This window comes from Nerophis lumbriciformis, linkage group LG07 (genome assembly GCF_033978685.3).
Source record: "Nerophis lumbriciformis linkage group LG07, RoL_Nlum_v2.1, whole genome shotgun sequence".
In the NCBI taxonomy this organism is placed as follows: Eukaryota; Metazoa; Chordata; class Actinopteri; order Syngnathiformes; family Syngnathidae; genus Nerophis; species Nerophis lumbriciformis.
Window position 1 is genome coordinate 38711987 of NC_084554.2, and position 14011 is coordinate 38725997.

The 14011-nt window shown below is 39.9% G+C and overlaps 1 protein-coding gene across 15 annotated transcripts in view; it reads left to right on the forward strand.

The window, feature by feature from the left end:
* The window catches only part of abi1a (abl-interactor 1a), a 47284-nt gene that overhangs the window by 24700 nt on the left and 8573 nt on the right, over positions 1-14011 (forward strand). For 5 of the 15 annotated variants that reach the window (XM_061965171.2, XM_061965175.2, XM_061965183.2 and 2 more), the window contains exons 3-6: positions 4632-4808; positions 6195-6209; positions 8113-8216; positions 8351-8491. In XM_061965171.2, the coding sequence (XP_061821155.1) occupies positions 4632-4808; positions 6195-6209; positions 8113-8216; positions 8351-8491 (437 nt within the window). The remainder of the gene's footprint in view (positions 1-4631; positions 4809-6194; positions 6210-8112; positions 8217-8350; positions 8492-14011) is intronic. The other 10 variants (XM_061965172.2, XM_061965177.2, XM_061965181.2 and 7 more) reach the window with 3 other exon arrangements.

Consider the following 14011-nt stretch of genomic DNA (forward strand, 5'->3'; position numbering starts at 1 on the left):
TAGATATAATTATTGAATACAGTTACATTTAAGAGTAAGATTGCTAATTTAGTGGTAATATTTTAGTGGAAAAGTTGGAACCCGTGGTCTAAAAGGTTAAAAAACCTCTGTAATACAACATATGAATTGGGCATGGGGAAACATATTGATATGGAAATATATTGCAGTATTTTTTCTAATGATCTATAGATTTAGGGGTTTGTGTTGAACAAGGCAATACAAAAAGTCGACAGTTGAGTATTAGTGGTGTTATCTTGTTTTTTACATTTATGTGGCAAGAAACTCAGTCTATTTTCTGTACAATTGCAATAATTGAAAATGGATCATTTGAATTACATACTTTTTCATCTAGTGTACATGTACTATACACAACTGTATATTAAATTGTATCAGTGAATTATGTTGAATACTTCAATTCAGTACAAATTATATATCACAACACTGTTTTGTATCGTGAGTCTTGCATTGTAATAAGTGGGGTATCGTGAAGTCTTTGCCAATACTGAGCCCTTACATGAATGGCCAAATTTCATGCAACTAGATTTAAAACGGACCAATTACCCACAGTGATACCTCTGTTTTTGTTAGTAAGCCGTTCCAAAAGGTCTGACGAAGACCGAATCACAGCAAAAACCCAAGCAATTTTTCCCAAATCAAATTTTGTTTCTGGACAGCCAGAAATATTAATGCAAAACATATTTTATAGAGAATAATCATAGTTTTTGATGCAGACAACAATGTGAAATATGACAAATGAAATGGATAAATGAACATTTAACATCACTTTTACCTTTTATTGAAGACTCTTGTTGGAGAAGAAAGAAGAGGGGAGAAACCACGCGGACGCCACCTTTGTACTTTGCTAAGAGTTCTTCCTTGAATTCAATAGTGTTTCTTGCCTTTATCAAAGTGTTGGCACTACCAACGTTCTTTGGTCCCTTGGTGGCTTATTTGGCAGTTGTGCTGAAAAAAAAAAAAGCACAGAGACAGAGTCACCGCCAACACGTGGGATTTATTTTTTGGGCACTTTATTCCGTGGGCGAACAGACCAGTTTGTTTTGCACAATGCACAATTGTCGAAAAGCAAGGCGCACAAAAACAAAGGCACTAGGGCTGGGCGATATGGCTGAAAACTGTATCACAATTATAAGTTTTTTTTATATTTGTCTACATCGATGATCATTTATATTTTTTATGACCTATGGCAAATATGTTAGCATTTTTATTTCAATTGTACCCTTCCTCTGATTATAATCCCATCAGCTATCAAGGCAGAAAGAAAAGGAAATGTCAACACAACCATGGAAAACAATCAACGTAAACAACATTTTAAAATCACAATAAACACTTAACAATAACTTCTTTAAATTAAGGTGCAAAAATAAGGAAAATGTATGAAATGCTTAATAAAGTGTAACAAAATAGTGCAAAGTGTGAAAATGTAAACATGGAGAAATCTGAGAACATGTTTTGCAAGTTTACTGACAGGAAGTTATATGGTCTGTGTAACATTTAATTTTGTTTATTCTGATTTAAGTATGGAAATTAATTTAAATATGTAGTTGTGTAGTAATTATTATATAAATATTAATTAACCAAATAATTTTTAAGTAACACATTTCCTATATTTTATTTATTTAATTCACACAGTCCTGCACTGTAGTTCCTACTTGGTTTTTCCGTACAGCCGAATAGGGAACCAACGGAGGTTAGGAAAAAAATGAGCGCGACGGAGGACTAAGATCCGTTTTGAAAAAATCCAAAGAACTGCCATACTGTGGAGGTGACTTTTTCTGTTTTATTGACAATTTATTGGCTCTCTGCAGCAGTCATTTTTACTTTCTTTTCTTACTCTTTGCAGAGAACCCACAGAAAGACGGCGCAACCAAACTAAATAGTTGATACTGTTACGCGATTGACTGTTTAGTGTGTCTGTCCCATTGCTCACTGATCACTTCCTGTTTTGCGAGGTTACCAGGTGGTGAGTGCCTTTGTTCATGCAACAAACCTTGCTTCATTCTTTCCGGTTTCTTCCAACTCCCAGAAAATATATATTTATATCAAACATTTTATCAAATGCATTTTTTATATATATCGATTACGTGTCTATCGTGATATATTGATATAGTTTTATCGGCCCAGCCCTACCACTCACTGTACGTTAAATGTTCCTCAATTGTTAATCAGGAGAGGGTCTCTGTCCCTCACTGAAGGGACACAATCACATTCTTTCTGATGTTACTTCAAACTTCAGCTTTACAGTTGCCACGCCTGCTTTGATCTGATCTGTAATATGCATGTCTTTGTGGGTCGACGTGAACACGACCAGGACTGTTCAACCCCACAATTTTCTACATGTTTAAATAGCCGTGAACGCCCTGATACTGACCAACCAACGTTTTTGTCTTGTTTTGTCTACACCGCACTCGTAGAAAATTCCCCTCTGAGCTTTGTTGGCAAGAACAAACATGAGCAATATATCCGCGCGTGTCTCGTGACATCATTCAGGAAGGAATGAGTGAGTCAGTCTCAGGATGTGAGGAAATGGCAACTTGAATGGGCTTTCTTTTTGTATGATCAAGATGCAATTCTCACCAGTCTTAACGTTGTCCTTTGTTTATGCACTCTTATGCTTGATATTCTAGAAAAATCTCCTTGAAACTAACCTCCTGTGATGGTTCGAGGCGCGCTCAGGTGCTCATTGAACTGCCTCGGCTGTTCTCACCACAGTGATAAACAAAAAGAAAATTCAAATGAGGGATTTACTTATTCTGTTCTTGTAATCCTTGTCCAAAACGCTTGTTCAATTCCTAGATGGTCTCAATAGTATCTCGTAATCTCTCTTTTATGAAACACTGGTTCATTGGTCTGCTCCGCCACTCACACACACATTGGTATACAGGCTCCTCACATAGTAAGTAACCTTTTTGGAATGCACACTACTAACTGTGCACTGCTACCTTTCTTGTGTTTTTTTTGCTCCACTGGCTTTTTGTTTTATCCCTGTCGATGTCCCAGGGATGAAGGGAAACCCGTCTCAAAGTCCAGAGGCTTTTTTTCCCCCTCCTGACCCCAATCTCCAAATGTGTCTGGTGGGAAGCTGTCAAGTTAGGTTTTGTGAAAGGTTTCGACATTCCACTACTGGCTTTTTTTCGATTGGTCGTGCCGCTGAAGATTTATGGCCGCTTGCTGCTGGTGTGTCCACATGCGTCTGTCAGTTTGACCCTACTAGCCCTGCTCTACTCGCGACATCCCCCTCAATGAAGCCGTGTAAAAAATTGTTGGAAGTTGCAGTCATGTGATATAAATCAGGACACCCCACAGTGTTCAAATTTTGTCATGACTGATATTTGTGGCACCAGATGCAGTATACAGATAACGTCAACGTTGAACAATTAGTAGAACTTTTGGGAACATAGTTTCTATCGAGGCCCGCTACTTTTATATAGCTTGTAAAACATTGTGTTTAAAATTAAACTGATCCTAAAAGTACCTTGTTATTGTGCAATACTAAGATATTCAAAGACGAATAGCTAGTTGGCAACTAAGGGGCTTTGTACCGTATTTTTCGGACTATAAGTCGCAGTTTTTTTCATAGTTTGGCCGGGGGTGCGACTTATACTCAGGAGGGACTTATGTGTGGAATTATTAACACATTACCATAAAATATCAAATAATATTATTTAGCTCATTCATGTAAGAGACTAGACGTATAAGATTTCATGGGATTTAGCGATTAGGAGTGACAGATTGTTTGGTAAACGTATAGCACGTTCTATATGTTTTAATTATTTGAATGACTCTTACCATAATATGTTACGTTAACATACCAGGCACGTTCTCAGTTGGTTATTTATGCGTCATATAACGTACACTTATTCAGCCTGTTGTTCACTATTCTTTATTTATTTTGAATTGCCTTTCAAATGTCTATTCTTGGTGTTGGGTTTTATCAAATAAATTTCCCCCAAAAATGCGACTTATACTCCAGTGCGACTTTTATATGTTTTTTTCCTTCTTTATTATGCATTTTCGGCCGGTGCGACTTATACTCCGGAGCGACTTATAGTCCGAAAAATACGGTACATAGAAAATATCTATTAAAATCCATAGGCAATTGTGTACTATCATGAGGAGAATTCTTACACATTTCTATCTATATATTATTCACTGTTACAAGCGGCCCTCTGAGGCGAGTTTGACACCCCTGTGTATAGTTGCAAACTTTTAAAAGCAATTGAGGCTATTACATATGTACAGTATTTTACAGCTACCAACAGTGGGTGCAATCAATTCAGACCCAACTATTTTGCTGCCTAAACAGTCTCATTGGCAAGTACATTGGATGCAGGACTGTTATAAATATTTGCATTGTATTGTTTCAAACCCAAATTAGCAAAATTGTGTGTATCACTGCCTTCTTCCCCTCAACTTTCAGTCCCTTAGGAGCTGCAGGATTGACTGTCACATGTTAGCACGCTCCCATTTATTTACAAGGAGCAGGAGGGCAGACTTGTGAATATGTTTAGCTCTGAGCCTCAGGCTATATGGCACACACAGACTGCAGTACCTTCAAAAGATGACTTTTATTTGCCGGTTTCCTGACGAGCTCCTGCCGATGTTGTTCCCAGACGGTGGACATCCACAAAGAAAAGGTGGCTCGGCGGGAGATCGGGATCCTGACAACTAATAAAAACACGGCGAGGACCCACAAGATCATCGCGCCAGCCAACATGGAGCGCCCGGTGCGGTACATCAGGAAGCCCGTTGACTACACGGTACTGGACGACGTTGGCCACGGAGTCAAGGTAAACGCTCTTTAGCTATCTTCTCTCTCTTTTCTTTTTCACTGTATTTGATGTGTTTTATCTTTAGAAGGCGCCCCCTTCTGACCCCACAGCAATATGTCTGTGTGGGTAGGTGGCTATAAACCAACAAGAGATTACATCATCCTGCTTTGAGAAGGGAAAAAGGGCTCTATTCCTAGTGTTTCAGAAAATGGCGGCATAAAGGCACCGGGGGCCAAAGCTGCCTTTGTAAATACATTACAGGGTTTGAAGAAGGTTCTCCAAGGGTTGAAGAATTTGTAAAACCATTCTAAGTTGGTGTGACCTCAGAAAAAATGACCGTCTACTTTCACTTCCTTGTTGCCGTCAAAGCTGGCTGGAGAGGTCACTGGGTCATGCTGACTCCCGGATGGCTTCGGGGGCGCCACCCCCTGGAGCATCATGTGCCCCATCCATCAGCCAATCAATGGAGCTGTCAGAGCAATTGGGTTAGTGGCGGCATGGCGGAGCTGTAGTGTTACGCCTTTAAGTCATGTTGAGAACTTTTTCTCGTGGTTTTATTTTAAATTTCCGCACTTTTTAGTGGATGGCTGCAAAGGGACAAACTAGATGTGCATCTCTGCTCGCTCTGAGCCTGATCTCTTTGAACGTCTGTATGAATAGTGAATACAGCAGTTGTGAATTGCAACATACAGCTGCAGCCCACTCTCAGGCATCCATGCATGCCGCAGACCCGACAGCCAATCGATTCATTCATAGCGTAGCCTGTCATGGCGGCCGTGTAGAGTGGCTGTCTTTACTTACCGACCAGGATCGATGCTTTAATGGGACTTTAAATGGTGTTCATGTGGTAACAGTTGACTGCAGTGTTTATTTTCATCAGATATTTTACGAGTGAAGGGTCCTTGCTGCAGAATTTTATCAGAGAAAAGGAGCTTCTAAGGGAAGAAGGCGGCGGTAACTATCAGTAGATCTTGGCATTTAGAGCGTGACCTAGATTGTAAACTAGATCTGGTCATCCGCTGCTACCCTCTTGTTGAACACGAAGTGTTTTCTCTCTAAACACCCCCAAATGTTGCTCTTTTGTGCCTGCGATGCTCCTCGCTCAAAAGATTGCTGGGAATGCTGCATTATTGATGAGGCTCTTGACTCAATCAACCTTTCTGCTCTGTGGCCTCTTGTTTTCCATCTTGTGACATTTACAGAGCGGTCCACATCTATCCAAAGGTGAAATCTTCCCATTATTAAAATCTTACTTGGGCGTGGCCCTGCCAACTAGCTAAATATTTACCCGGCGAGGACTCGTTCTTCTGCTTGTACTTTGACTTCTGTTGTGGCCGTTTTGACATGCCCTCTTTTTGTCTCTCTCTCGCCCCTTTCTACTCCCCCTCCCTCGCCCACACTAAGTGGATGAAAGCCAAGGTAAGTCTGCCTTGTCACATGACCCATTTCGCTGTCATGTATGTTTTAATAGATTCTCCCTTTCACAATAAAAACCCTGTTCAATGTGATTGTTTCTAGCATCCGTTGGATGACAACATAACCCCCCACCCCATCCCCCTAAACACATGTTATGTACTTTATGTCCATTAATGTCCAGTAGTTTACTTAGAATTGTTATTGACTTTCCAGATGCTATACTGTATGTACATCAGGTGTGTCTAAAGTCCAGTCCGGGGGCCATTTTTTTAAATTACCATATTCCAACACAATAACCAAAAGCTCAGATAAAGGCTCTTTGTTTTTTAACATTTAATTAAGTAAACAAAATGATCTAATAAATTAAAAAAAACTGGCCCCCCTCATATTTCACTTTTTATGTGTGCGGCTTTGGTGGGAAAAATTGGACGCCTCTGTTATATACACAGTACAGTAGCAAACCACCACAATGACGTACTGTACCTCCACCAAGGACCAGCAACCTCATGTCAGACCATATTTCATTTATTTAGGTTAAGGCATTACTGTGAAGAGAGTAACAGTGCACAACAATATGCTTTGTTGTTTATTAGGGTTGTGTGATATGAACAATATCGATATAAATTATATAAATTTAGCCAACGATGGAGCTTTTAATACTGTGCATCCATGTTGACACATTCTAGCTGTGTCCTGCAAATTTTACACTAACAAGTGAACGAAGATGTCCGCTAACATCCCTTTTAAAAGTGCAGCTTGTAAATCTCTGCACCTCGCCTCAATGATGGCAAATAAACTTTGGATGGATGTACGTTGTTTTCAGCACAAACCCGTTCAAGATTAGACAAACACATTGTACAGGGTTACAGAACAGGAACGCTGACGGGTGCTTCTTTCAAGCAGCATTATCACTGGAGGACGAGTAATAGTTAAACCTGCTACACTACACACCATAGGAGGATCATTAAAAACATAACTAACCGCTAGGCTAGAGTTATTGAATGTAAACACATTTACACGCACACACAGGACTATTGGCAATGGCATGGCACTGAGGATTTAGGAAAAACTCCTCTTTTGGGGCCTCCACACTGGAAAGTAACCAAAATTAAAGGCATCTAAAAATAGTTTAAATATAGATAGTATATTGGCAAAATAGTTTGAATATTAATTGATGTTGTTAACTCGCCATTCTGTTTTTTGTCATAATTTAATGATTCTGAAAGTATGAACATTGCTATCGCCAATATTACTTATTGGATCCATCCCTAAATTTGTAGTATCACCCAAAAACCCATGTAAAGTATTGAAACAACAGAAGAATTAGTGTTTATTACATGTTATCAGAAGTGTGGAACCATGTTACAACAAAATGTAATGAGCTGTTGGCAGTAAATTAAGGAGATTAATAATAGATTTTGTAAAAAATAATACTACCAGACATGACGCAATATGTTACCGTATATGTCAACAGGCATATTAGAAGCCTTTGTAACATGTTTTGAAATTATTATATTATATTATTTGGCATATAAATTATATTGTGATATATATTGTTATGGCAAGAGGCTGCAATATATATTGCGATATATATCTTAGGCCATATTGCCCAGCCCTAATCTATATTATGGTGTATCTTAATTTAATTGGAGGCATTTTTTGAGATGAGGTGAATAATTGATGCCCGGCATAGATTATGTACTGCCAAATGTACAAAAGAAAGTCGGTGAAAATGTGGAGCTGTATAAACACAACTGCCTTGGCGGAGGTACTGATGTCGGACACAAGTCTTGTCAAAAGACCCTACAGGTTTCTAACCTGCACCAAACATCTGGCAGTCTTTATAACAGTCTTTTAAATGTATCTCTCTTTCTCTCTATCACTCCCTCTATCTTTCTCTCCACAGCAGCACGGAAACAATCAGTCAATCCGAGGAGGAACGCTATCGCGGACCAACCCGCCGACGCAGAAACCACCGAGTCCACCCATGTCGGGGCGTGGCACGCTCGGGTAAGACGTAGTCACCACTAACCCTATCATAAACATTTAAATATCCCGTACACAAGCTTCCCTGAACGCACCCCTTCACTGGTTTCTGTTTTCTGCATCGCTCCTGACGTTTGCTCTTTTTGTGACCGCTGTAGGCGTAACACATCCTATAAAACCTTGGAGCCCGTGAAGCCCCCGACGGTGCCCAACGACTACATGACCAGCCCGGCCCGCCTAGGTAGCCAGCACAGCCCGGGGCGCACAGCCTCGCTCAACCAGAGACAGCGCACCCACAGGTAAGATTCACTCGTGCTCTTCCACACCAAACTTAACCAAGTTGGTGTATCTCAGCAGAGAGAGCCAAAAACTCTTTAATAGTCAAAGTAAGGTTTTTGTTGTTGTTAATCATTTATTTTCCGTGCCGTTTCTTCTACTTTTGCAACAAATAAGGAAACAGGGGAATCCGATAAATATGTTTAGCCACTTTACACAAAGTGATTAGCTTGGATAAACCCAACTCAGGCTGATTGGCTGCGAGGGGACAACGTTTTATTGTTCATTCCGGAGGGTCGACCCCCCGCTGTTTGTGCCACAAGCGCCCCGGGGCTCGACTGACATGGATCAAGGAGGAGAGAGCGGGGGGGATGATGAGGGGTGAAAGTAGGATAACGAGATGTACGAGGATGGGAAGAGGGGGCGCTTGTTCAACGGGATGGAAGGAATCAGAGGAGAAGGATTGGTGGCGGTTTGAGGGGTTTTGGGGGCGTGTTAGTCGACAGGCGATGAGAGGTTGAGGGCAGAGGGATCAGTTCAAAGTGAGGATGAAAGCGGAAGAGGAGGAGGATCAAGGCAGAGAGAGTAGGACGGGGGTCTATTGATCTGCACGCCCCTGGGTCAAACTGGGACTAAATGTGCTGATGTCTTCCAATATGTCCTCTGTTTTATTGATGGCATCGCAGCCATGTGAAAAATATACTAAATGTCAAAATAGATTGGAAGACATGCTAATACAGCTGGGCGATAAAACGATAACTACCAAGTTTTTCGGACTATAGGGCGCACTTAAAATCCCTCCATGGCTTAAAAATCGACAGTGCTCCTTAAAACGCGGTGTGCCTTGTGTATGTATTAATTCTGGTTGTGCTTACTGACCTCGAATCAATTTTGTATGATACATGATTTAATTAGTGTGACCAGTAGATGGAAGTCGCACATAAGAAATACGTGTGGACTGCAGGTTGATGCCTGTCCTGTAAATGATGCAAGCAAATACTGGTAAGCAAGCAAGACCAAAACTTTGATGTTTCATTGAGAATATAGAACATTACACCCGGTGCTCAAAAATCTGTCAAAATGTTTTAGTACGACTTTGGTAAGCTACGAAACCGCACAGCTTGATGGAACGCGGAACATTACGGGCACCGTAATGTGCTTCAACATACGGGTATTATTATGGCGTGTGTGTATATAAGGAACCCAAAATGGCATTATCTTACATATAGTTTCGCAGTATTATGCAAAACCATCTTTGCTTACTTACCGGTATTGGTACCTGATGATGTGTATTTGGGATCTGCATAAGTCCCGAAAATTTGCGTGCGTCCACCATTGTAGTCGACGACGTCATCAATAAGCTTGTTTTTTTTCTTTATTCTCTTGTGGTGGAGCGTTCATCCTCTGCTGTTGCCATTTCTAATATAAAGAAGCGTATACCGTATTTTTCGGAGTATAAGTCGCTCCGGAGTATAAGTCACACCGGCCGAAAATGCATAATAAAGAAGGAAAAAAACATATACAAGTCGCACTGGAGTATAAGTCGCATTTTTGGGGGAAATTTATTTGATAAAACCCAACACCAAGAATAGACATTTGAAAGGCAATTTAAAATAAATAAAGAATAGTGAACAACAGGCTGAATAAGTGTACGTTATATGACTCATAAATAACCAACTGAGAACGTGCCTGGTATGTTAACGTAACATATTATGGTAAGAGTCATTCAAATAACTATAACATATATAACATGCTATACGTTTACCAAACAATCTGTCACTCCTAATCGCTAAATCCGATGAAATCTTATACATCTAGTCTCTTACGTGAATGAGCGAAATAATATTATTTGATATTTTACGGTAATGTGTTAATAATTTCACACATAAGTCGCTCCTGAGTATAAGTCGCACCCCCGGCCAAACTATGAAAAAAACTGCGACTTATAGTCCGAAAAATACGGTAGTTAGAACTCGGGATGATGTTTGATAAGAAATTATCGAGTTCGAGCCTATTAACGAATCCTCTTATCGAACCGATTCCTTATCGATTCTCTTATCGAGTCCAGATAGGTTGTTGTATATGGAAAAAAAGACACAATATTTGGTTTAACAAAAGCTCACTTTTATTATATAAGAAAAAAATTAAATCTAATAAATAAATAAATATTGACTGTTACCCCCCTAAAAAAAAAAAAAAAAAAAAAAATATTGACTGTGGTTACCCAAAGTATATTAAGTGGGATTTTTCAGAAAAACAAATATATACAGTAACACAAAAACAACCTGTCTCTGTGATCACTATAGGTGTATAAATAATAATATAGTTTTAAATAAAATCAGTCCCTTGGGCACAAAACTGAAAATAATACAGCTCTCCAAAAAGTGCACTTCTGCTGCTATTTGACATAACTGTTTATGATGCTTTGACATTTTTGCACTTTATTTCTTTATTGAAAGAAAATTCTATGAAGAGAAAAGTTGTTTGCAAATGTGGTTACAAAGCTAAAAAATGAAAAGTTAAAGCTAAAAAAAGAAATACACTTTATTGAGTTAACATTATTTCTTTATAGGGGGAAAGATGTGATGTTATGAGCTAGGGAATATAACAACTACACTACCCAGCATGCAACGGGAGTGACGAGCATTTGCGGTAGCCCTGAAAAGTGTTGTTGCATGTCCCCACCCAGCAGCTAAGAATGAGGTTATGAGCACGCTGTGAAAGTAAACGTCAACAACTCAGCCAACACGCCTCGTCTGCATTATTTAAAATTGGACAGACAACACATATACAGTGTGATTTTGTTTTGTTTACAAGGAAAGAAAAATAAAAGTAAAAAAAGGGAGATCATGTCATATATGTTGTATCGATATGTATGTGCTGCGGTTGCTTTAAGAACGTTGCGACAGCTGCCGTAAAGGAGGTGCGTTGCTAGCCTGGTTGCTATGTTTCCGGTTGGTCGTAAAAGTGTTTGTACCCTGCTCAAATCTCCCAGTAAAGTTATTCATTGGATTATACCTTTTGTTTTGAACTTTATTACACCTTGGAGCGCTTTTTCCGGTCCATTTTTTTCCTGCTTTCGCTATCTGCGCCTAATGACTGAGCTACGTGACGTCATTTCTTGTGATGTCCCACGGAGCATTTGTGGTCGGGACGGGATTCGTTCCCAGGGATTCGAATAAAGACCCAAATCTTTTTCTTTACTATAGTTGTCTCGATAACGGGTACCGGTTCTCAAAAAGGGATTTGAGTCCGAGGACTCAGTTCTTTTCTTATCGAACAACCGGGAAAATCGGATTCGAGTATCATCCCTAGTTAGAACGTATACCTGTCAGTAGACTCTCTACGGAAGCGCTAAAAACTACAACAAAGATGACGGGGAGAAGGCGCTGTCAAAGTGGAGGCACGTAAATAAGACCACCCACCAAACGGCGCATCCTGAAGAGACGGTCAGAGAGGGACTTGAAGATGTTCTGTAAAACGTAATCTATGCAACATTTTGACCAAAAAACACCATTACATGTTATGTAGACCACAAGGAAGCGTTTTAAATGTAGGAAAAAAAAGACATAACTCCTTTAATGCGCCTTATAATCCAGTTCGCCTTGTGTATGATAATAGACCCACTCATTAACAGTGCCCCTTATGGTCCGAAAAATATGTTACATTGTTAGTAATATGAGACAATTTTGATAGTATTATTTAGTCAATGTTCTAAAAAAATAGCCTGCGAGAGACGACGGCAACAAATGTGGCCAAGGGAAGTGTGTCACGTTAACAGCTTTGTATTGTATATATCTTTATCTTTAATATAGCTTTATAATTATATTCAACAAAAAGTGTCCAATGTTCATAATAAATTTAAAGACATGTCAGAAGTGAGTTTTGTGTTCATTTTAGTGTACCGTGCGTCTTTATATCACACTATATATAGGGAAATGGCTTCACTTCTAGATGTGTTTTGCCCAGCATATATCATCTATGCATCAATATGGTGATACATTACATGCACAATATGTATATTATATTTAAAACCATGGCAAACTAGTATGGAGGAGATTGTTGTTTCAACTGCCTGTTTGTGTCACAAGGCGCACACACACGTGTACCCCTGGATGAAATAAAACAAACACTCAAAAGTAAATAACTTCATGTTGTGTTGTTACACAAGTTTGAAAACATGAGGGGTGGCGTGGCTCAGATGTTTGCGCGGCCCTCCAGCAACTTGAGGGTTCCTGAGTCGATTCCAGCTTGCGCCATCCTAGTCACGGCCGTTGTGTCCTTGCTCCCAGTGCCGCTCACACTGGTGTATGAATGGGAATGAATGTTTGGTGGCGGTCGGAGGGGCAAACTGGCAGACATGCTTCTGTCAGTCTACCCCAGGGGAGCTGTGGCTACAAATGACCACCATCTTAGTGTGAATGTGAAGTGAATGAATGATGGGTTCTCAGTTCTCATAAAGCACTCTGAGTGTCTAGAAAAGCGCTACATAAATCTAATCGATTATTATTGTTAATATTATTATATTGTTGCACGCGGTACAATGCAAATTGTTGTTCACGTCTGTATGTGCGCGCACGCCACTTGCATCTAACGCTCCAGTCTTCCACCTGTGTACATGTAACTTACCGGTACACAATAACATTAGCTTTAATTAAGAGCTGTAAGCAAAAAGACATTTATAAAATGGTAGTGTATAAATATTATACAGTAAGATACTGTACTTAAAGGCTATTTTAAAACAGTTATATCCGTAGATCTGTAAGGTTCATCCCCTGACAAAAAATACATATTTCAATCCACAATCAATCAATCATCAATCAATGTTTATTTATATAGCCCTAAATCACAAGTGTCTCAAAGGGCTGCACAAGCCACAACGACATCCTCGGTTCAGATCCCACATCAGGGCAAGGAAAAACTCAACCCAGTGTGATGACAATGAGAAACCTTGGAGAGGACTGCAGATGTGGTTGACCCCCAGATATTGTCAGTCTTACAAACCGTCAGTCTTCCATCCATCCATTTTCTACCGCTTGTCCCTTTTGGGGTCGCGGGGGGTGCTGGAGCCTGTCTCATCTACACACCTAAATGAAGAAGTGTAAAAAAATCAAAGAAAGGAAGGAATTAATTCAAAAGAAGGAACATCAATCCTCAAAAACTGGAGCTTCTTTTTCTTCATAATGTTAACTAGCTGGACACGCTGGAAACAAGTAGCAAGGGCAGAATAATGAATTTATTGACAGTGCAGTGTGAAAGCCCATGTGTTTATTTTGTAATTAAGTAAACACAGTCTCAAATTAATATAACCTGTGGAGGCACTTACTGACAAAACATCCACATTTTGATGTCCAGCCCCTGAGCCCTTGGGCTCTTGAAACTGCAGCCGTCTTCATTATGTAGTTGAATAGCCCTGCCCTAAAGTCACAGCGGGTTGTTTTGGAGACGCATTTAGATTTGTGAGAAATGTATGGGGATTTATAACAGCGCCGCCATGTGGTGTATTTGTCAGAGGAATAATAGCACAAGCAGCACAGTAAGGG